We start from the raw sequence: 25,810 nt of genomic DNA, 5'->3' as shown, positions 1-25,810 counted from the left end.
CCAAATTATTTTCTTTTAGCTCATATTTTTCCCCCACTCAATTACTGTGGTTTACTGTTGCTTCTAGAAGGAAATATAAACTTTTTACCTGATCCTCACTTATTTTTCCAGTGTCCTCCTCCTTTTTCTTCCTTCTATACTAAATAATTTAATCAAACTGACCTTCTGTTTCTTACCTTCAACACTGTAACTTAACATCTTAAAAGATCTTTGTTCTGCCTGTTCTACTTATCTAGAATATACTCCTTCCTGAGGTTTGCTTTATATAATCTCTCACTTTCTTTAAAATGCTATTCAAGTACCACTTTCCGTATCAAGCCTTTCCTGAAGTCCCCTTCTACTGGAGGCCTTTCCTCCCCAACTATCTTTTATTTAACTATTTTGTATATATTTATATTTATAATGTATTTATATTAGTACTTGTCTCGTCCATTAGAATGCAGTCTACTCCTAAAGGGGAGTAGAGATTGTTCCATATTTTTTGTCCTTGTATCTTTAGTATAATGCGTAGCACAAAGCAGGTGCTTACTAAATGTTTGTTGATTGTTTGATTAATAGAAAACTATCTTTGGGGAAATCACTTCATCTGTGACTCCCTGTGGTATGAGCAATATGCTAGGCTAGTTTTTTCCCCTAAGAGGTAGGGCAATTGACTGGGAAGATGGTTAAGTGGCGTGCACTTTATTTTCTTGAACCAATAATATCTCAAAGCACTGAATCCATTGATTTGACTTTCTAATTTAGGGCACAGCCATATAGGCTGGGCTGGTTTCCATAAAAAGCACAGAAGCAGTCCCTGAGACCTGATCAGGTGACTAAGGTTTGAGCCATTGATTCTAATTTCCAGATGCCTATGTCAAAAAGGCCTGCCCATGAAGAATCAGTGCCTCTCAGACTCAGTAACTATCCTAACCAATGCAGTACTGAACAGAGATATATTTCTATATGGAGTCAAGGGAGAAACTCTATCTTTTCTTATATTTATTTTCCTTTCCATGCTGTGCCCAAGTAAGCTTCCTTTGGTCGAGATAGTTTATGACTGTCTCATTTTTGTTTGAATTATGAACCTGAAGCATGAGATGGGTTTGAATCAGTTCTAGGTGATGCTAGGCCTAATTTCCTCATTCATTATGTGCTGAGGGCGAAATGAGATAAATTCCCTGACTTGTTTGCTATGAGTAAATGACATAACTGGAATTTACACAAGTATGAAAACCTTTTATTTTACTAATATTTGATAAAGTATTTAAATAAAAATAAACTGTTAACAAGAACAATTAAATGAACACGTGAGACAAAGAATATAATATTATGTTAAACCCACATCCTTTAACAAGGCAGACCCAACTGCTACTAACAAGCAATAAAGATTATTCTGTTCTCTCTTCTATTTTAGGCTTATCTTTTGACTTGGTTTTTCTTCTTCCTATTCTTCCAACAATACAAGTTGTACTTGATTTTCATAAAGTTCTGTTTCTGCTGATTCTACTCTGCATCATTTTGTCTATATTTTTCTGTATTTGTTTTATTTTTAACATTTTTGTATTACTTAAACATTTAGTTACATTAATATACATATTTTGCCATTTAATAATTGTTGTTCATACAGGTTAATGATCAAAATACTTGAAAAATGCATTACGTACTTCTTTGCGTCCATAAACACAGTGTATCAAAAGTAACCTAGGGCCATCACTATGAATAATAATTACTATACTGTGAATGCAGACAGGAATAGGAATAGAGAATGAACCTTTGACTGCATTAGTCTAGTGATCTCCAGGAGGTGACCATTACTTCCACTCATAGAGATTGATACTTTGATAATTTAATTTTTTAGAGAGTTGCCTAGAGCAGTGAGAGATTAGATGATTTGCCCAGGGTTGCTTTGCCAGTAAGTTTTAGGTGGGACTTAAACCCACTTCTTTTTTACTTTGAGGACTGTTTTCTATTCTTTACACCACGACATGTATATATGCACATAATATAATAATAACTTTGAAGATTAATGAGTGTATTGAGTAGTTTGCTGTTAGACCAAATGGCCATAGACTCCTGTATTTTGCATTTGTGTGTGATTTGTAGTTTTTCTGTCTGCATCCTCTTTCTTTCCTCTCTTCCTTGTCAACTTATTTTAGACTAAGTGAAGGAAGTCTAAGTGAAGGAAGGCCTGAGAAAATGTCTCTGTGGAAAAATGCATTAATTTTATTGCATGACTATATGTGGCCTTCATTTTAGTTCCTTGGAAGTCTTTTTTTTTTTTTTAATTGCTTCTCTGAGTTCTTAGCCATGTTCTGGATAATTAAAATTTCCAGAAAAGTGACATCCAGATAAGAGAGACCTTACTGAATATAAGGCTAGTTTGTCTAAGTTAAAAAGCACCTTTGTGACTCTTTTTTTCCCCTCTTGTTTTAAATAACACTTTAAAATGTAGCTTCACAGTGTTTTTGATGGCATTTTTCAGAAGCTTCATTCAGAGAACATTTTGCTATCAGAACTATCTTCTATTGTACAGAGATTTTGGCAACATTTTCATTGCAGTTTTCTTGAGTTTCTTTTCTAATTAGGTTTCTTTTACTTAAAACTTAAATGTATTTGTCATCTTCCTCCTAGGACTTGTTATTTGTTTTAATTGTTATAGTTTTGATAGAAAAGTATATAATTAATTCCCTACTGATTTTTTTTCATTGCCTTTACCATGTAGTGAAAATCTTCCAACTTCAGCCAAATTAGGACCATTTATGTGATTGTAGCAAGTATTCCCAGCATAGTATACTTATGTCATTGAAAAGCTTGCAACCTTTTTTAGATAGGCTTGAGTCAAGCTGCCATTTTCTAGATGTTTGACATCTTTGAATGAAAATGGTTTTGATATGAAAACAAAACTAATCTTGGAGAGCTATGTTTTCAGTGTTTAGGTCTAGGATGCATAACTTTTTTGTTTTCTAGAATAAATCTTTTCATGAATTGTCAATGGATTCCCTTTCACACAATTTTGTAATAACTACACATAATCAGTAATTGATTATACACAATCAAGAAATGAACCTGGATTTCTGTAATGCACTGGATATCTGCATATTTCTGTGAATGTTTATACAAATATGTGTATTGTTTCAGATACTTTAATAAAATTATACTTTGAAACTTCAAGAATGAGAATTTTTTTGGTAGACAACATCACTGAAAAAGTAAATGGCATGTAGGTGGTTTATGATTTTTTAAAGTAACTTATTAAGACATTTTATTATTGGGACATTTAGGTGACTCAGTGGATAGAGAACCAGGCCTAGAGACATGAAATCCTGGGTTCAAAAATGACCTTGAACATTTCCTAGCAGTGTGACCTTGGAAAAATAACTTATCCCTAATGCCTAGCACTTACTGCTCCTCTGCCTTGGAACCCATACACAATGTTGTTTCTAAGACAGAAAGTAAGGATTTTAAAAAGTCTTTTATTGCCTAAAATAGAGGAAACTTTTAAGGTTAATTTTTATTTTAGTTTGGTTTAATTGGTTAATTGTAATTCACTTTATACAAAAATTGAATGGCATTTTTAAACAAAAAACTAAAAAATAAGCAATAGTTTTCTAGATATTTTAAATGTTTATTTTTCATTAGTTAAGTAATTTGGTATGTTGAAAATAATTTTTTTTTTTTTCTAAATGTAGGCAATGGGATGAGCAGTTGGATCCTCGGCTAAATGCAAAACAGAAAGAGGCTGTTCTGGCTATTACCACCCCACTTTCAATACAGCTGCCTCCTGTTCTTATCATTGGTCCCTATGGGACAGGCAAAACCTTCACTCTAGCTCAGGCAGTCAAGCACATTCTCCAACAACAGGATACTAGGTGAGGTGGTGGTATGGAGATTTAGATATTTACTTAACATTATAAATAGCCACCTTTCCTTCTTACATACTAAGTAAAGGTTAGTAGAAAGTACAAATTTTTTATCCAGATTAAGAAAGTATCTTGTCAATGTTTTTGGAGTACTAATGTTTAATTAATTACTCTTAAAATTATCTATATTTTTAAATGAATTTGCAAAAGAGAGAGAATTACATTTAAATAACTTAAGAAAGCTCTCCATTATACATTTAAAATTATGATTTTCTTTAGATTTCCAAAGTGTGTTTATATTATAGCATATTATTATCTTACCTGAAAGATTTTAAATGTAATTTGTATAAAACATAATTCTTTTGCTACTTTAAAGATTAACATAACTTCATAAAAGCCTCATTATATCATGTATCATGGAGATTAGTGAACAGTTTTGAAAGAAATGTATGGAAAGATGGCCACTGTTTGCTTTTTTTTTTTTTCAATATTTTACTACTTTGAGTGTTTTGTGTTTTATCATTCTTTTTATTTGCACCATTTATTCCAGCAGGATTCTCATTTGCACCCATTCTAATAGTGCTGCTGATCTCTACATAAAGGATTATTTACATCCATATGTAGAAGCAGGCAATCCCCAGGCGAGACCTCTCAGGTATTTTTTTAAGGCTTATTATGTATCTATAAGCATACCTTTATTATTCTTAAGAAAAGGTGTCTGTAAAATAATTTCAGTAACTTTGAAAACATTTAAATGTTTAAATATATTGGCATTTGAAAGCTTTACTTTTTGAGAAACAATTTGAAAGGATTTGAATTTAGTTAAAAGTTTTAAAACTTTTTACAGTTTATTTTCTACACTCAGTAAAGACATCCTTTTTTAAGTTTTACTTATATGAAAATGTCTTCTTTCTGAGGAAAGTTTAATATGCTCCTCTAAAAGCTACTATAATAAAATATAATTAATATTAATTGGGTATATTTTTAAATATTGTAACACATTTAGCATATTACTAGTCATGCAATAATATTTATGAAAGTTGAGTTGGAATGGTGATCCTTATAAGAAGTTGTCATAGAAGCTATACATTAGAGAATGAAGAGTAAAATGTTTTCTGTTATGAACTGTATTTTATTTGAAAATTTTATCCAAAGTTTTGGGAAGAAAGTGGCACAAGAATTTAAAGTAGACCTAGGAAGACCCTTTGAATATCTATAAATGCAAGAAATAGTTAAATGTGGGTGTAATTTTGATAAGAGATGAAATAATCCTTTTCTTCAGAAAGTAAAATAACATCACCAAATTATTATACCATTTGCTCTCATTATATCCTAAATTAGTGTTTAGTTTTATCATCTTACATACTAATATGCCATGATTATGTTGTTTGGATTAAATTACTAGTTATAACTTGATCCCCAATCGTAACTCTAAACCATGATTCATTAAATTTTTATTTTTAGCTAAAAACTGGGCAAAAAAGTTGAGATTAAGCAAATTATTTCTTAGTTAACTATGGTGTACCCTTTTTAATGATTTTATGATCATATATAAACAGTGATGGTGGTGGTATTAATTATAGTGATTCTTGTTGCTGACCCCAAATCCAATTCTGAAAGATGCATTAAAAGAAATAATTACCTTTAGCTATTTCATGCTTATGTTTTATTGAAAACAGTTTAGTAAGGGGGCAGCTAAATGGCTCAGTGGATTGAGAGCTAGGCCTAGAGATAGGATGTCCTAGGTTTCAATCTGGCTTCAGATACTTCCTAGCTGTGTGACCCTGGGTAGGTCACTTAACTCCCATTGCTTAACCCTTACCACTCTTCTGCCTTGGAATCAATGCACAATATTAATTCTAAGGTGGAAAGTAAATACTTAAAAAAATTGTTTAGTAGGGCAGGATTTATGAATGGGAGAATATTATACTTCTCTGAGAGATAAAAAAATCATTTCATTTCTTCAAGACAAATGAATTTTGGTAGGCTGGAATTGTGTTTACTTTAATGAATGTGGTTTCTATGGATTGTGGAATATAAATGCTGTTGGCATATGAGAACTAATATTGGAATACCCAAAGTACTAGTGTCCTTAGATGTCAGTTTTTGAGGTCTGCTTCTGAATTTGGTAGTTACTATTTAGTTTATACAGTATTGGGGAATGTAACCTAAATTTATGTTTTGGCTGACCTTATCCGTTCCTTAATTATTAGGGCACATAATTTAACTTAACACTATATCCAAGTCTGTTAAACAGAAACAAAGTTCTAACAAGAGCCCATCTATATTTTGTTGTATTTCATATGTAGATATCTGTGCATTTGAAAGGAAAATTGCATGATTTCCCTCCATGTCTCTCCCCACCACAAAGAAAACAAAAAGAAAAAAACCCAAACTAAAGAAAAAATTTCTGGAAGACACTGACACAGTTTGGGAGAAGCATCTAAATATATTCAAATGCAACCCCATTTCCTTGCCTCTTACTCTGAAAACAGTAAATAAAATAATGAGTGCATTAAAAACTATTGGTTAGAATCATCTTGAGAAATTTCATGAAATTGTTTTCAAAGTTTTATCAAGTCAGTAGAACTAAATATGGTGTAATTTCAAAGGGTGCCAAAAGAGCTATCTTTCCCAGAGCATTTCTTTCCTGGGGTTCCAAATTCTTGCCATTATTGTTCCTCTTTTAACAAAGACCCAAACAAAGAGTGTTTGGGAAGATAACTCCTCTTAAAACATGTTTTTTGGGAAGGATGACCCATTAAATTATTAGAATTTATTGTCTGGTGTTATATTAACTTGGAGTTTGTTTATTACTTTTCTAGTAGAAAAGGCTCTTTTGGGGAATAACAAGGTAGACAATTTTATGTGCAAAATTGGATATAGGTAAAAGTTAGAAACATAGAGGACTGACTTGGGTTGCCCTGCAGTGTCTAAGAGTTTCAGGTGGGTAGTGGTTGACGTTGTGACAAAAAGTGCTAAACAATAGAAAGAGACTGGTGAAGTCTATATATCACAATTTTTGCACATATTACAGTTTTGCTTAGGGCAGATTCTTTGTAGATTAAGCACATCATTAATATAATTGACTGCATTTGGCTTTTACAAATAATATAAATAATGTAGTTAGTGTGAAAATATGTACACTGCAAAAAATCTGTTCAAAATGTTTTGGGTTGGACCTTTTTAGAAAAAATATTTCTTTCATATTAAATTACTTCATTCTTAAATATATAGAAAATTTATTTTGGTTGCTTGCATGTGATGCTTGAGATCAGCTTCTGATTGTGGCAAAGTTTGTAAGTAGAGTTTTGTGAATTAAGAAAAATATATGTTCATTGCCTTTGTGTGCATGACTTTTTGGTTCTGACTCTGGATAGGTTTTTATGTATTTAGTTGTTGCTTTGCTTGGTGCAGGTTTATAGTTTTTCTCAGAATATTTCTCCTAATTTGCAAAATCTTAAGTGATAAGTTTACTTATTTACTCCATGTGAAATATAAGAAATTATAGTGAATTAAATTATAGATTACCAGTGAATGTTTTCTTTTAAAATTCAGTGAAAATGTTCTGAGGTATGTGAATAGATATACTTTTATAAAATGTCACCTTTAAAAAGTTAAGCTACTAAAAATGTTTTTGGAAGCATTTTTGACAATCATACGAGTACTGGCCTTTCAAGTGCAAAATAAAAAAGGAAAGTACAAAAGACCTCAATTTTTATTCATGAAAAGAATGTTGTCTTTTTTTTTTTAAACCCTTACCTTTTATCTTGGTATTAGTTCTAAGACAGTTGAGTGGCAAAGGCTAGGCAATTGAGGCCAAGTTGACTTGCCCAGAGTCACATAGCTAGGCAGTGTGATCCTCCTGACTACAGGCCTGGGGCTCTATCCACTATGTTACCTACCTGCCCCTAGAATATTATCTTTTTAAGAAAATAGTCTATATCAGGGGTTGGCATCCTTTTTGGCCGTGAGAACCATAAACGCCACATTTTTTTAAAATGTTATTTCGTGAGAGCAGTGCGTGCTCCTGTAACAGTGCCTGAAAAAAATTGACTTTATGGCTCCTGTAGAAAGAGCCATATCTGGCCCTCAAAAGAACCAAAAGGTTGCTGACCCCTGGTCTATATAATCAATTTTCACCATCATGTCAATTGTCTAATCACAATCAATGGACAGTTACCTCTGCTATCCAAAGTAAATGTTAAAATACAGATTATGAAACATGAATAAATTATTATTGAGAAATAAGGCCTTTTTAGTACAAGGAATTTGGAGCAGAATTTGACAGCAAATTTTTTTTCGAAGATATAGTAGTACTTGTTTTAGATAGATTTTTAAAAGAACAAAAACCAAATCATTGTATCATTCATACTATGGACTGCTTCATAAGAAAATAAAACTTCTTAACATTTAGTCATTTTCTGCCTGAATTATTGCTTGTAAATCTTTGATACAAAAACTACAAATGATTAAATCACATTAATTCAAATTTCCTAATAAATTGCTTTGTTTGTCTATATATTTTATGCTTCCAATGCAGGTGGGCCCCAGTTTAAGAAAACTGGATTTTCAAAAATCCAAATTTATATAGCAGGTAAATTAGGCAGTTATATATTTGCAAATCAGCTTTAAAATATTAAGTATAGAATTCCATTAAATAAGGAATTCCTGCATTGTGTTCTACATAAAGGTGACTATCCAACTTTTTCAAAATATATGTTTGGTATAAAGTGAAGTACCCATCTCTGATCTAAAAGATTACTACCGTTGTTTCTGATGTTTTCTATTAAAATTATGTTTATTGATGCCATTTTAAAATTTTACCTCCATCGCTATCATTTCCAGTGATTGCCATTTCTTCCATTCCCTGGCCTTCAGTTCCTACTGTTTCCTGATATACTAACATTTTATAGTTAACCAACATGGTTTGGAAATTGGGTATGTTGATTAACTGACTTAAATTTACTTTTATCTTTTTATGTTTTTAGTTTTCATTATTAAAATATAGATAAAATACCAAGTCTTAAAAAACCCTCTTATTCACATTTTTCAACCTTGTAGAAAGAATTAAAAATAAAGAAAACTTGAATAGAAGTAGGTAGATATGTTCATATGCTTTGATAAATTTAGATAACTTTAAAGCTCCTAGGGACTTTAGTATCATGAAATCCAAAGTCCCTTGTTTCAAAGACTCTCTACCCCCTCAAAGTTAAGCAACTCTTTAGTGCCTTTTGTGGATCTCATGTCATAGGACCAGAAGAAAAGTCTCGGCTTTCTTCCAGTTTCTTTCTCAGGGGGTTAGCCTTAGTTTGGAGCAAGCATGCTTTAAGAATTTTACTGCCAATATATATCTGCTTCTAATCCTTTGGGAATTAGTAGTACAAAAGCATAGCTATTAACATATTAATTAAATTAGTAAGGGCTAGCTTATGAGAGCAGAGAAGTTTTGGTTAGTGAAGTAATACAACATTACCTTTTAGGAAAGACATTAAAAAGCTACACTTTATTTACAGGAAGGCAGCCACAATAATAAGAGGGTTGGACCACATGTTATATGAAAATAGGTTGTAGTTGAAGTAAGTGGTAAAATTTAACCTCCAGCAGAAAAAAAACTTTTTGGTGGAGTAGAGATAGTTGGGAACATGCAGTTGTGTGGATTTTCAAGATTTGAAGTATTTTTATAAGGCTGGGGATCCACAAAGTTGCATAAGTCAGAAGGAAAAGAAATGGTTGAAATTAGGAGAGGATGATGATTTTAGCTTGATGTTAGGAAAAATTTCCTAATAACTATAGTGTGGAATGAACTGTCTTGGGGAGTAGTGGGCTCCTCCTCACTGGATATTATCAGGTGAATACCAGATGATCATTTGTCAGTATTGTAAAAGATATTCCTAGTTAGGGATAGTTTGGGTTAGATGACCTCTGATCGTTTTAGCACTAGATTCCATAAATCTGTGAGTTGTATTTGATAATGAGAATCAGTGATTATAGGAATTCTAGAAAAACTTTTCCATGTGAAATGCTGGAAATTCATTTGGTATAGTTCATTGTCTTCTCTCCACAATAGAACTTGTGAATTTTTTTAAAAAGTCTTTTAAAATTTCTGACCACTTAGTGATAAAGAATTATTTCTTCTGTTTAAAAAGTTCATATTGTATCATCCTGTCCAATATATTATATTATCCCGTGTAACCTAGTGGCTTTTAGGATTCTGCTTTTTTTGAATTGCTGCTGATACCAATTAGCCAAGAGTAGGATTGGGGATTTATAACTGAAAGAGATCTCAGGAGCCATGTATTATGATGCTCTTATTTTACAAATGATGAAATTTAAGTATATACCAGACTCTCTTCTTTCTATCTCAGTTTTTCAAATCTCATATCTTTATGTGTTCTTTAAGCTTTCATATTAATTTCTTACCATATATTTTTGGACAGATATCAATTAAGGCACCATAATTTAAGTTTTAATTTAGAAAAAAAGAGAAAATTTAATGATGATACATTTTCTTGACCTTACAAAAAAGTAATGTAGCTTATTTGTCCTGTATATAGACCTATTATGATTTGTCAGAGTCCCTTTGAAACTATGTTTTAGAAGTTGCTTAAAAGTAAGATTTTGGAATCATGGATCTAGAGCAGGAAGAGATCATAGAAATCATAGCCCAACCTCCTCTTCTCTGTGTAGGTGAGGAAAACTGAGACTCAGAGAAACTGAGTGACCCTTTCAAGATCAAATGTGCTAAATATCAGAGTTAGGATTGGTACCCAGACCCTTTGACTCCCTATCCACTGTTCTTTCCATTCTAAATAGACGAATGATTACAGATTTGGCTTTTCTCATTTGTAGAATTTATTAGACCAAAAATTTGGTTATGTGTGTAATTGCTCTAATAACTAATCATTAAGTACCCATTGAATCTTTACTCCACGCTTAGCAATATACTAAATATTGTCTAGGGATTGAGGAAGGAGTGGTGCAAAGTATGCAGAAGAAGTAGAAGATATTCCTCTCTTTCCTTCCTGAGAACTTATATGCTAGCTGGGAAAATAGAATAAATATAGGAAATGGAGAACAGATAAGTGTTAAACCGGTGCTTCATTAAAATATGTTAAGAATTCAAAGAGGAAAGGTTATATAGGTAGTATAGAAAAAGGTAAGTTGGAGTTGTTGAAAGATGGCTTAATGGAGGAGCATGAGAACTTTAGTTGGGTCTTAGGGATCTAGTACACTTTAAGAATAATGAAGAAGAACAGCATTGTTGTTATGGGAATCATACTTGTCCTCAACATGGGACTTCTACCCCTACCATCTGCTTTTTTTATTCCTATTTTCAAGCTGCTGCCTAGAAAGGTAAAAAAAAAATCCAGTAGATTAGGATTATTGCTATTAATTTTATCTAACCTCATTTGGGCTTTCACTGCTACTTGAAATTCCTTTTATACAGTTCTTTTTGACTCTCCATCCAGAGCAGCTATTCCAAGCTTTCTTCTCTCACTTTAAGACTCCTAAATCTTTCTTTCCTCCATTCTTTCAGCAGATGACCATACCCCTACTTTACAGAGAAGGTGGGGGACAATTCATATTTTCATTTTCTACCTTCCAATTCAAAGCTTTTCACATTTTCATCCATTCTCTTCTTCTTTACTTTAGTCTCAGGGTGATTTTGCCAATGTTGAACACTCTATTTGTGCACTTGAACTTCTTATCTTCTCATACTGTCATTCTGTATTTCTCCTACCTTTTATATTGCTGCCTCTACTTCTCTACCTGTTTATTCCTCCTCTCCTTGCAAGCTGATCAACTCATGTCATTTTCTAATAATATATAATCTTGAAAAAAATTTTTACATCACTTCTTGCACATAATTTAACATTATCAGTAGGTTATATGTTATTGACTACTTATACTGGCCATATATTTAAGTTTTGAATCTTCATAGGTCATGGTAGTCTATGATTTGTAGCTATATAGCATCACCAGAAGAATATGAGTTTATAAAGAGGGGCCTTCTGTGACAGGGAAGGGCTTCGTATCAATTTAGAAAACTGAAAGGATCCAGATTCATCTCTTCTTCCTATTCAATTCTAGTCCCAATTCAATGTCTACCTTCAGTACCTCCCAAATAAGATAGAATTTTTAAAGTACTCAGCATAGTGCCTTGCACATAGAAGGCACTTAATAGCACATCGTAGGCACTCCTTTCCTCCTCCCTGTCTTCTTTGTTCTCCTACCCCTTCATCTTCCCATGCCATCCATAAATTGAAACTTCTGCATACCATACCATCTTGTAGGGAATCATTTTGACTTTGTGCAGGATTTTCTCTATTACAGTGGTGAACACTTTTGGCTAGCTTATATTTCACTTTTATTCTTCAGTTTAATATTGATAATTTGAGGATTATTGAACTATTGTGTCTATGAAGGCATCCATTATGATCTTAAATGTGTGGGAGCCAACTGGTTGGAGGAAGATTTTAATGCTCTATTTTGTTTTGCTTTGCTAGATAAATACTTTTGATTATTAAAAAATGAGAAGTGTGCTTGGATTTTATATTAGCTATACTTCAATTACTTCTGACTGTGGAGATGTAGTCTAACATGGAAAATTATTTTTAAGAACCTACCTAATCCTTCTATTTTTCATAAAAAATATAGCTTATATATACATATTATTCTTAAAGGAATTTTATAAAGATGAGAGAAGGTAGGCAGATATTATTTATTAATAAGTTGATAATTTTGGTATCAATATTCATAATTTTTTCCAATTGTCACAATATCTTCCCCTCTTATATATCAATCTCACAAAACTTTCAAAATATTCTGGTCCAGCTACTCTTCATGTCTTTTTTGCCATTCATGCCACTTTCCCTTATTTTATATAGCACACATGGACTAAAGTATTAACAGGACAAGTATGGTGGTTTCACTGTCATTGACAATGAAAATAGTATATTATAAAAATGCCAACACATTTGTTTCATTTTTCATCTGTTTGTTGTCTTCCTTCCAGTTTCATCTGTGAATGCTCTTGGGATGATCTGGCTTAGTTGGGCTTCACACCAAGGTTTCTGCAGACTTGGTTTTCCCTCCACCACTCTTCGCTGTTTTGTGAGGTGATACTGCTCATAATCTTCCACCATCCTCTTCTGTAAAATTTTGCAAATGAGTTGATATTCTAGAACAGTATTACCCTTGGCTGCCATGTCTAATCATTTGTGGACTAAGCCAGTTTCTAGGTCTTTTTGGCCTCTTTGTTGTGTTGATTGATCAGGAAATGATAATAAACCATGTCATTGTCTTTTTGTGTCATTATTTTGACCTCAACCTATCCAGCACCTTCTGATTCCTTCCTTAAGAAAGTAAGTATTCATGACATATAGATATGAGGCTTCTAAACATTCTACAAACTTAGCATTTCTTATTGCCAAACCATATTTTACCTGTATCTACCATCCTTTTGAGTGTCAGTTTATATGTTGACTTAATTTGGAGGCCGTTAATAATGTCCTTTGTAGAATATTTCTAAATTTTCTTTCTTTGAAACTGATGAAAACTAAAGATGCAAATGCCTTCATAGTGGTCTTGTTTTTCTCATGCCTTAGGGTGCTTAATGAAACCAATTTTTATCAGCTCCTTTTTTTGCCTGTTCAAAGAGAATTTAAAAGTCATTTTTTCCATTTAGTGATAATTTCCTTCTGCCTTTTTGACTTTATTTGTAATGAAAGCACTTTTCAATATGAAGCAATTCAGTTTGTTGGTCATTGGATAAAGATCTCACATTTAGAGTTCTATTAAATTATGTTTGTTGATGGTTTAAAATTCTTAGCATTCTGCCTGCCTTTCCCCCACATTTTGACTCCATAGCATTTCTACAGAAATAGCACATGACTACTGTATATTTTTCTTTCTTTCATGAGTTATTATGCCCAAGTAATTACTTAGTGACATGTTAGATTATAGCAAGCCTCTTTGAATTTTAGGTTGATTGTTAGTCAGTGGTATTGTGTGCGTGTGTGTGAGTGTGTGTGAGAAAGAGACAGACAGACAGAGATGCACAGGGGCCATGCTTTTAAGTTTTTCTAGTTTGGAAGTTTTTGCCATATCTTGTGTTCTATTGACATAGTACTTGAGAACCTACTATTACCTCTGGGCCATGATGAGGTGAGGAGGTATTGAAGTAGGATTTTTTGGAGCTTAAAAACATAGAAATATTCTAAATTTAAAAAAAAAATGATTATTTTGATTTATGTTCACTTTTTCTAAAATCTTATGCTTTTTAAAAATTAGGAGTAAACTTAAGACATTGTAGATTGAAAAAGAATATGCCTTATAGAATAGTTGACCTAAAAGGAACTTTAGAGATTTTCTTATCTAGATGCTTCATCTTTCAGAGGAATCAGAATTACAGAATTCGGGAGTTGAAAGGAACCTCAGTGGCCATCTAGTCTTAACTGTCACCAGAAAGAACATACTATATAAATCTAGTCCTTGCTTGAAACACCTCAGGCAAGGAAGAATGTACTTCTCCAAACAACTCATTCCACTTTTGGACAGTTTTAATTTTTAGGAAGATTTTCTTCACATCAAAAGACATTCTCTTTAAATCTTCAAACCATTACTCTTGATTCTGCCCTCGAGGGCCAAACAGAACAAATATAATTCCTTGTATATGTAACACTCTTGGGGTTACTTTGAACACAGTTATATTCCTCTTGAATCTTCTCTAGGCTAAACACCTCTGGTTTCTTCAACTAATCCTGATATGACATGAATTTAAGACATTCCCTTCCCCCCTTCATTATCCTAGTTGTCCTCATCCTCCAGCTCTTCATCAGTGATTCCAAAACTGAATACAATACTTTAGATGAGATTTAACAAGGATAGAGTATAAGGGACTATTATACTCTTATAACATAAAACTATACCTCTTAAAGCAGCCCAAGATTGTCTGACTTGTTTGCTCTTTCATAGTCTTTACTCATCCATTAAACCAGTAATCTAAACTTCTTAGTATGTATTGGTACTCTGCTATGAGCTGGCAGTACTAAGGAAGACAAAACGCAAATGCATCAACTCCTGCCCTTAGGGAGGTACATAATAATTAGGGAGACAATATGTAAACAAATGGGTATATACAACATAGATACTCTGTAAAAAGTAACTAACCTGAGAAGCCACTTAGAGGTGTAAATGACTGAGTAAATAGGGTGAGAAAGAAGGTGTCCTATAGAAGCTGGCATTTGAATTTACTCTTGAAAAAATACAGTCCTATCAATGGCCAAAGATGAAGGAAAGCATACCAGTCAAGGTGTGTAGAGCTATTGCAAAGTCAAGTAGAAGAGAAATAGATAAAGTATCATGTTTTAAAGGAATAAAAGTAGACCATCATGGTTGGAATGGAGGTGAGTAAAATGTAAATGCTATAAGGATAAAAGGGAACCAAATTATGCAATCCTTTAAATGTCAAGGTAATGTTATATTTGATCCTGGAAACTCCTGCAGTTTATTGAATAGAGGGCCATTCTGACTCTTTGTAAATCATTGCTTCACTTTCTTGATGTTCAGTAATTATTTCTTTAATGAACCTTTCTAGAATTTTCCCATAATTGAAGTCAAGCTCACCAACCTGTAGTTTGCAAAAAAAGCCCAAAGAGGTTAAGTGATTTTTCCAGTCACATGACCAAGTAGTTTTTGAAATTAGATCTGGAATGTTATTTCTTGATGTGTGAAATGCTTATTCAAAGACTGACTTATCTACTTATTATTTCCCTTATAGGAAGGAAAATTGTATGAAAAAGTAATAAAAACAATATATATCTGAATTTCATTTTCATAATTTACTCTTTGGGTTACCAAATAGTAGGAAGTTATTCACAGAATTAAGTGTATAAATTTAGTACTCAAGGTGTCTATTTCTCCTAATATCTTCTGCTTATAATTAGGATAAGTTTCCTGTAGATAAACCTTGGCTTTTTTTTTTTCTTTTATGATCTGAAGAGCAAAAATATTTATATAAGTTCATTTTATTCTGAGAAAATAACTGACTTGTTTAATTTAACTATTATTATCAATAAAATTATCAAATGCTGTTATTATCAACAAAAATAACCTATCCTTTATCAAAATAGCTGAGCTTAAACTTTTTATTTTAAACCTTTACCTTCCATCTTAGAAGCTATACTATATTGGTTCTAATGCAGAAAAATGGTAAGGGCTATATAATTGTAGTTAATTTTCCTGGGATCTATGCATGCATAGTTCTAGGGATTCGAGTCTCTTTCCCTTACCTTCTGTAACCCCTGCTATCTCTCTAAAATTGGAGTTTATAAATGCCATTAGATATTAAAAAGAATGCCTGATTTTGAATTAAAGGGTTTGGATTCAAATCCTGAGTCTACTATTTACTACTTATGTCACTTTGAGTAAATCAGTTAATATCTCTGAATCTTAGCTTCCTCATCTATAAAATGAGGGAGTTGAATTAGATGATTTATATGGTCTCTTTTAGATCCAGGTCCCAGAAATACTTTCTATACATTGGAGCTTGCCTTTTGTAATGTTCCAAATCAGCTCGCTAAGATTAAATACTCCTTCATTTTTTTTTCCATGCAACTGAAACAGATTATAATGAAGTAGATAATTTTTGTGTCAGTAGTGTAAACTCATTTGACATCCTTTTTCTACTTGAAGGTAGTAATTTTCCAAGCTTCTCTTAAAAGATGGAGTCTTCTTCCTTTATTGAAAAGGATTATTTTTTGCTTTTTTTGTAGTTACAATTTACATACAATGAGCACTTTTATTTTAATCATAAAAATGAGCAGATAACATTTTTTAAAAGGATATTTTTGAAAAAAGCAGTTTTACCTCATTTAATTCTATTGCTGAGTAGTGTTCCATTCTTAATTGGAAGTGTTGTTTCTTAGAGTAACTCAATACGATTTCTGTATACCTGATATATTAACCTTTAGGGGACTTTTTGTCCCTGTAGTCCAGGGGTCCGCAACCTTTTTGGCCGTGAGAGCCATAAACACTACATTTTTTAAAATGTAATTTCGTGAGAGCCATACAGTGCTCACAGTGCGCGCTCCTGTAACAGTGCCTGAAAAAAAATTGACTTTATGGCTCCTGCAGAAAGAGCCATATCTGGCCCTCAAAAGAGCCAAATATGGCTCAAGAGCCATACGCTGCCGACTCCTGCTGTAATCTATAAAGTGATTCTGTATTCTGCATTTTTAATTCATTATTGTTGTTTCTATTATAAAAGCATCTGATGCTTAGTATTACTATTTCTACCTCTTCCTGCTTTCCACCACTATTACTGTAGCTGCTGTTTCCCATCTAGTACCATTTCCACATTACCTCAAATGTAATGAGTGTTTAGTAAATATTTGGCGTTTTGAATAAGATTCTTTAATGAATATTATACTTTTAGTCTCTCTTTGCCTTGTTTTTTTCACCATTTTTTCTCTTGTTGCCTCTCTGAATCTTGACTTTTTGCATAAAAAAACTGTTCTATTTTACAAAGCCATCCAACCTGTGAAAATGTTCCTTTTTGTTGTAGCACCAGCTGAGTGTATTATGTTGTATGTAATATTCAGATCTTTATTTTGTTTGTTGTTGCTGAGTGTTCAGGGACTGTTGTTTTATTTTTGAAGTTTTTTTTTCTTCCTTGTTTTAGACCCATCATAAGTGTGAGGGAGTTAAAAAATTGTTGTCCACAAATATAAGACTTTATACTCCAGCTGTTTGTTAGATAGTATTGAAAGAGCAGAATGGAAAGTGTGAAGTGGGAAAAAACCAAGGACTCAATGTCTGGTGGAAAAGCACAGATTAGACTAAGAATCCGTAAAACCTGGGTCCATATCCTGGCTCTTCCTTTAGTTTGGTGACTTCGAGCCTTAGTTCTTAGTGTCTTCCTGTATAATTTGAAGATAAGAATAGTTAATATTTATATGTTCCTCTACTTTTTACATAGTGTTTACTTGTCTTACCTCATTTGAGTTTTACCATTATCCTGGGGGCATATGTGCTCACATAGCTAGTTATTAGGCTACGCTGTCAGGATTGAAATCTGTTTTTTGTCTCTTAAGTCCCATATTTTTTTTTCACTTCTGCACAAATGTATTTTTAGGCCAGCAACTGCTATCATAATAAAAATGAGATAATAGATATAAAAAATAAACATTTTAAAATGGCATTATTGTGGCTTCTTGCAGGACATTTTTTATTTTATTGCAGTTTTAATCATCAATTATGAGTCATCTTTCATATTCACAGATTCATAGGATCATAGATTTAGTGTTGGATGAGACTGTTAAGATTATTTGACTAAATAACATCTTCATTTTGTAAATGATGAAACTGATACTCAGAGAAGCCAAGTATATGAGTATATGCTTAAACTCATATAAATGGTAACTAGCAGAGCCATTACTTAAATCTAGGTTTTCTGACATTATATCCATTGTCAACTCTTACAATGAAGGGAGAATTTTGAGTGAAAAGATAGGTTGGAAAAGGAGAATAATTTTTCTAATTCTTCTTTAATTAGACCTTGATTATGTGACATCATTGTGTTTGAGACCTAGACAATTACAATCTTAGACCCTTATAAGCCTTACATACCTAAGGGAGGATAAGGACTCTCTGTTTAATTAATAAAGGATATTTACAGACTTAGAATGTTCTATAAAAAACAGAGTTTTAAAATACAGCTCCTACAATTGCTAAGAACTTTTAATTTATAAGTTAACCATTTGTTGAAGATCAGGTTATTGAGGCCCTCTAATATGCTATAGAGAAAGCAGAAAAGATAATTTGTCAAAAAATAATCAATGTATATTTATTTATATACAAAAAAGATCAGGGCAAGTAGTCTAAAATCAAGTCAGAGTAAGATGCTTCTGCCAATCATGTCTTTTTATTTTGTCCATGAACATAAGTAAGCCATCACACTTAAGGGAGCCTAGTTAAATGAATTCTTTAGTTTGAGTCACACAAGTTGATTCACAATAGTGCTAGTGCCGTGTAGGTTCTTGATAAAGGTTTAACAAGTTCAATTTAGTATTCTTCATCTCAAATATAATTCTGTGTTTCCTAAGTATCCCCTAACTGGAATGTTACCATCCTACTTAAGTAGTTTTCCCACAGGAGGCCTGAATATTTTGGGGGATATGGGAGAAAGGTAGTAATGAACAGAAATGTACATTTTGGCATGAATTATTTTAAATTCTTAGAATAGTAAGCTTATTTGTGTTTAAGTTGAAGTACAAAGACATAGAATCCTAAATTTAGAGCTAGAATGGATACCAAGGAGTCATTTAATCTAAATTTCCTATTTAGAGATGAGGGAACTAAAATTCAGAGGACTTACTTTAACTTAGTCAAGGGAGTAACCAGAATTTGAATCCAAATTCTGACTTCATATTTACTAAACAACTGTTCATTGTATTCTCATATCCTAGATAAATGACTTTGTGGTTACATATTAATGTGATTTAGTAGTTAGAGTAGTTAGTCTTAGTGAGACCCAGGGCAAGTCACTTATCCTCTCAGTACCCATACAACTCTGTAAAAATTTGAGTTGCTGCCAACTTGCATTGGTAGAGGAAGTTTTTTACAGTGGGAGTTGACAATATTTATGAAATCACAAGTGAGTTTATAAAGAATATACGTAGCCATACATACACAAACATATACATAATTATGGGATCACTATTTTTCTTTATTTGTGTGGATAATCAGCAATTGATTCTTTTTTTTTTTTTTTTAAACCCTTGTACTTCGGTGTATTGTCTCATAGGTGGAAGATTGGTAAGGGTGGGCAATGGGGGTCAAGTGACTTGCCCAGGGTCACACAGCTGGGAAGTGGCTGAGGCCGGGTTTGAACCTAGGACCTCCTGTCTCTAGGCCCGACTCTCACTCCACTGAGCTACCCAGCTGCCCCTAGCAATTGATTCTTAATATATTTTATTTTAACAGTATTCTACTGGGAAAAGATATACTTGCCCATATATTGAAATTTAAATAGCAAATCTCTTTTTTCTTTCTACAACCCACATATTAATCTCTCTGCAATATTTTTACAAGGTTGATTTGAGCAATTTAAAAGGACTAGGCATACATTCTCTAGTTGCTCAGTTGCTTCCTGTTTGTATTTTTCTTTTACAAAAGATTCTAATGACATTGCCTAATCAAGAAGTAGAAAAATAGGCATTGTAAAGAAATTAAAATTAATTGCTTTGGTTGTAAGGTTTAATTGTCAATTAAATAAAAACTTTTATCATCAAAGAGAAAATTTTATTTTGTAAAATTCATGCTGTACAAATCAAACTTTATAATTATTAACGTTGTATTGAAAATAAGCTCTTTTCTTGTTTTCTAGGGTATATTTCAGAAATCGCTGGGTAAAGACTGTCCACCCAGTTGTACATCAGTACTGTTTGATCTCAAGCACACATTCCACCTTTCAGATGCCACAGAAGGAAGACATTCTTAAACAACGAGTAGTAGTTGTTACATTGAACACTTCACAGTACCTTTGTCAACTGGATCTTGAACCTGGTAGGCTGCCAAGAAATATAAAAATTTCAAAATTATTGGTAGTTGGTGAAGAGAGGGGTGGTACTTGGAGACATAACAATAGATTATAAGAAATAATAAGAAAAAGGGATAAAGTTATTATGCTAATTGCTATGGCTGTTCTTGTCTGTGTCAGTATGGCAGAGCATGGTGCCCAGGCCTTGAGGGTATAATTCTATTGATACTGCCAATTGCTTTTTTAATATTGCTGAGTCTGAGATGTCAAATGCAGTTTTTCCTTTAACTGGGAAGGAGTTCAGTATAACTTTCCTATCCTTTCTCAGGATTACTCAGATTCTTCTTCATATTGCCACAATTTGGCAAGTAAAGACCTGAAAGAGTCCCAGCTTTCTGAGAGCATTGATGTCCACCATTATATTGATGATATAATGTTCACTGGGTAGGATGAGACCATGACAGCAGGGTCTTTACATTTTTTGATGGCTCATATGACAACGGGTAGGATATCAGTTCAAAGAAAATTTATAGTTTGGCCTCCTTAGTTAAAAGTTGGGAAATACACTGTAGATGGGAAAAACTCAGATGTGTACACTGTAGTAAGCTACTGACAGTTGCTACCTTATTAGCTGAATTTCAGTGACTTATTCATTTGGGTTCTGGAGAATTTATGTTCCTCATGTTGATATTTTGATGAGCCCCATTTCCCCTTATGCCTGCCTCTTTCAATTATGTCCCAGATTAGGGTATATCCATGGGGATACCCAATGTGAGCCATCCAGCAGTCTCTCCCCTGCGTCCTTATGGTTCCTTAGTTCCTATGATATTTGAGGTCTCTATGTGGATGAGGCCAAATGGAATCTTTGGCCGGAATTAAGGAGTGGCCAGATTAAATAACCCTTAGGCTTCTTGATCTGTAAATTCCTTGAATCAGTCACATATTATTTTTGAAAAACAATTGTTGGCCTGGTTATTAGTTACTTTGAACAGATGACACAGGATCTTACCATTACCTTTTTTCCAGAATTTCCCATCATTGTTTGGATAATGCAAAATGATTCTTCTACCTATCAAGATGAGTAAAGTGAAATGAGTCTTCTAGAAAAAGAAATAGATTGTGTGAGTGTGTGTGTATGTGTGTATTCAGGATTATGCTTGGGAGTCTCAAGTCTTAGTATATTCCATGAACAGATTGTGATTTTATTGAAAGTTGAGACCAGTCTTAGTAACTCCAGTCCTTCGCATCTTTCAGTAGCTCAGTGCTCCCATCTCTGTGGACTTGGCTTTTGAGGAATGGCATCTTACTTGGTTTACTGATGGTTTTATTGACTTTGAAAGAGTTACATGCAACTAGACCTTGACAGCCATTAATCTAGCAACAGGGCAAACTCCAAGGGTTAGTGATACTGGCAAGTTCCTTTGTGAAATCAAGCTGTGTGCTTTATGGATAGCATTTGAAAGAACCATGAGTTATCAATCAGATAAGATGTACATCTATACTGATTCCTGATTCGTACCCATGGATATGTTTGAATGGTATGGAGCTTAGAAATGATTTGGACAATCAATGTCTCTTCCCTCTAAAGTCAAGAATGATGGGAAAATTTTGTTAAAGTCTCCCACAGCATGTGACTGTTTGTGAGGCATGTTAGTGCCTATTAGAGACATCATACACTCTCTTTTAAACTGAATAATAAAGTTGATGTCCTTATAAGAATGGAAGAGAAAGAGAGGCTGATTATGTTATCATACTGAACATGGGTATTGTGATGGTAAGTTTCTGAGGATGAGACTAGTTGCCTCTCAATGATATTCCTTATGCCCAAGTACCTGTTTTTGAAAGATGGGTATGGCATGATCTTGTGTGATTCTTAACCTATCTCTATCAGGAACATTCACACTTTTTCTTCTTCTTGTCATGACCTTGATTATTAAAGTTAGCTGTCCCAACTTCCAGTAGCTATATCTATGGTGATTTGGTCTGTCCTTGGAAGCAGATGGACTCTCCTCTCTAGAAGTCCTAATTGACTCTCTCCAAGCTTTCCTAATTTTATCCTTGCACAATTGTCAGGTAATGGGTTTTTCCCCTTCAGAAAAAGTTCTCTTCATCCTGAGAAATTAATTCATGTTCCCTTTAATTGATAGGTTTCTTTTGTTCTGGAATAGTTAGGACAACTTCTTCCTAGAAAGAGCTTGAGGAATGAAGAGGTAGAATTGTTGGGAGCTGTCCAGTGATGTAGAGGGGAGATGAATTTTTTTTATTATCATGGTAAATTTGTATTTACCTGCAAGAAAGGGATCTATCAACTTATTTGGAAGCAATCTTGAGTCCCTGGGTGATGGTAGAGAGGTGAGTTTTCATCCAACTCCTACAGGAAAAGAGAGTAACCTATTAGAGGCCTCTAAAGGGTCACAGATTTAGTATCATTCTCATAATGGTTCTTGTTGCCAGGTAGAGTGAAGTTGTGATGGTGGACTAGGGAACACTGAATTAATGATTCGTGTGTGTGTGTGTGTGTGTGTGTGTGTGTGTGTGTGTGTGTGTGTGTAGCTTTGATATCACCTTGGGCCTTAGGATAGATGCATTCAATAGACTTATGACTCTTTACCTAATTTGCTACACACTAGGCATCTGTGACTGGTGTTGTTGTTGTCATTGATGCTTTGACCATGATAGCCTTGGTTTGTTTTTTGTTCATTGTTGCTGTTTTGTATCAGGAGACCTACTATGATTTGCCCTACCCCAATTGCATGACTGTACTTTTTAATTGACTTATATATATATAATATATACATATATTATATATTTATGTATACACAATATACTTTTATATATCATTTGATATTATAGTTTTATTATTTGCATTCCATTTCTTCTCTCTGCTATGCTTCTTCTAGAGATTATTTCTTTTGAAGTTTTTAAATGATGGAAACTCTTCTAAAGGATTTTTGGGACCTTTCCTCATGAAGGGTGCAATGTGTTTGGAAATTAATTTTATATAAAAGGATAGTTTCCCTTTAAGGAGGTAAGGAGGCCATTCCTGGGATTTGGTTGATCCAGAAGACTAGAGATAAAAAAGCCTAGTCTTTTATGGAGGAATTGTTCTTAAGATTTGGCAAAATTCCCAGCGTTTTTTAAGATGTCTTTCTGATCTAACTTGCTAACTTGGAGATGGAAGGAAGCAGCATTTGTCTTTATTTCCTTGCATAAGCATAGCAATTCCCATCATTCATTCATTCATTCATTCATTCATCCATTCATTCATTTATTTATTTGCTTGCTCATTTATTTATTTATTTATCTGCTTGCTTGCCTGCTTATTCATTCATTTATTTATTTGTTTGCTTATTTATTTGTTTACTTGTTTTTAGTTTGATTTAATTAGATATTTTAGGTTTTTTTCCCGTGATTAAATGATTCTTATTGTCTCTCTCCCCTTTTCCCTTCTCATTCCCAGAGTGGACAAGCAATTTCACTGGGTTATACATATGTTATCACAAAGTAATTTTTAAATTACATTTTATTGAATGGTCCATGAGTGTTTCATAACATTCCAGTTTTGAGCTTGTATTCACTGGGTTGTTCTGAGTTACCCTTTTCTGTTAAAGAATTGTGGTGTGGAGAGTTAAGAATTGAAGACAAATGTGAAGTTAAATTCTGAGTGACCTGAAGAATGGTGTACCCTTTATTGAAAGAGTTCAGAATTGGGGAGGGTAGTTTTGAGGAACACTAATGTGTTTTGGTTTTTGACTTATTGAGTTTAAGATTTCTATATGATGTATGGTTGGAAATACCCAGTAGGCTTTTGAGGATCCAGAATTTATGCTCAGGAAAAATACAATGACTGAATGTATGAGTCAAGGAGTCATTTGCATAGAAAGTCTAAATAAAATACATGGTGACTGATGAGATCATCAGGAGAGAGTATATAAAGAGAAAAGGCCCCAATACAGAGCCTCTGGGAAATGAGATGTTGATGATGATCTAGCAAAGGAGACTGAGAATCGACAGCAACAGAGGAGAAAAACTGGGAGAGAAGAGTGCCACAGGAAAACCAGAGATGAGAGAGTATCTAGGTGGGGAGAGAGATCAACACTGAAAAAGTTGTAAAGAGGTCAAGAAGTATGACCATCTGGAAGAGGTCGTTGAATATGCCAATTAAGAGAAGACTGGTAACCATGAAGAGAGCAGTTTCAGTTGAATAAGGTTGGAAGCCATGTTGCAAGGGAGAGAGGGTCTTGAAAGTGGCAGTGGGAAGCAAGGAGTATGCCTATTCATGTTCCTGGTCAGTGTATTAGGGGAAGCAAAGGAAAGTGTATAAGGCACAGGAGCAATATCTTGTGTGGGGACCCAGGTTTCTTTTAGGTTCAGAAGTTGTAACTTGTTCATGAAGAAAAAGCTTAGGACAAAGAAAGATAAGTTGACAGTAGAATCATTTTTAAGCCAGGAATAAAAGGGAACTGTCTTCAGTATGCTATTTTATAGTTATTATGCAGATGAAAAATCTTTGAGAAAAGTGCATTTATGTGAAGAAGTTGCAAGTCTCCTACCTTTACACAAAGCATTTTTTCTTGGGATATTGTGGGGATTGCTACCATATTGAGTTTTGAAGTGTCTGGATAAAACACAAATTAACTTTTTCCTCCCTACTTTAATGGAAGACATTAAATGAGAGGGTAATCATGACTAGATTCTAGGAGTCAAGAACAACTTGAATTCAATGGTTGCTCCTGAAATATACTAGCTTTGAGGCATTGGGGATGTCATTTACTCTCTCCTGTATGCTGCTCTCAGATAATGAAGTTCTAGATGAATCTAGATCTGCAGCTGAGCAGGAAATTTCCACATCCAGAGAGAACATTTTCTCCATGATTAAATTATTGGTCCAGACCAAAAATAAAACATTTTCTCGGGATTTTTAAACTTGTTTAGCTTCCGATAGCAATATAAAGCACTTTTTAAACATTTGATATGTTAAATATTGAAAATAGACCATTTTTGAGGCATTCAAATAAGAGATAAATATATGTATACATGTATATGTACACATAGACACACACTTTTATATATATATATATTTACTCACATACTTATATATTTTCTGAGTAGATTTCTTTCTAGGTCATAGGGCTTTGTTCTATTTTTCTTTATTCTGAAGTATCATTTTATTTTTGCTGTGAAGGGACATCCCTCTTTCAAAGTTATTCATTGGTATTTACCTAACAAATATGGAAAGACCTTTAGCTATTAGTACTTAGTTGCTATTTCTTTCCATATAAGTAAAACAATTATCTTCTTTTCAGAATTTTTCAAATGGAATCTTTTCTACATCCTAATTATAATGTAACTCAATCTTTATTTCTTGATTTTGGAGACCTATTTCAAGATGTGTGTTCAGTTTCTATTACTTGATCTACTA

The 25,810-nt window shown here is 33.3% G+C and overlaps 1 protein-coding gene across 2 annotated transcripts in view; it reads left to right on the top strand.

Annotated features, from left to right (window-relative positions):
• HELZ (helicase with zinc finger) overlaps window positions 1-25,810 on the top strand; it is a 196,711-nt gene that overhangs the window by 95,963 nt on the left and 74,938 nt on the right. The window contains exons 13-15 of one of the 2 annotated variants that reach the window (XM_044673963.1): window positions 3,672-3,851; window positions 4,396-4,497; window positions 20,236-20,414. In XM_044673963.1, coding sequence (XP_044529898.1) covers window positions 3,672-3,851; window positions 4,396-4,497; window positions 20,236-20,414 — 461 coding nt within the window. Of the gene's footprint in view, window positions 1-3,671; window positions 3,852-4,392; window positions 4,498-20,235; window positions 20,415-25,810 lie in introns of both variants that reach the window. The other variant, XM_044673964.1, reaches the window with a different exon arrangement.

This window comes from Gracilinanus agilis, chromosome 4, assembly GCF_016433145.1.
Source record: "Gracilinanus agilis isolate LMUSP501 chromosome 4, AgileGrace, whole genome shotgun sequence".
Lineage (NCBI taxonomy): Eukaryota > Metazoa > Chordata > Mammalia > Didelphimorphia > Didelphidae > Gracilinanus > Gracilinanus agilis.
Note: the sequence above shows the minus strand (reverse complement) of the source record. Positions and strands in the feature narration are given on the sequence as shown.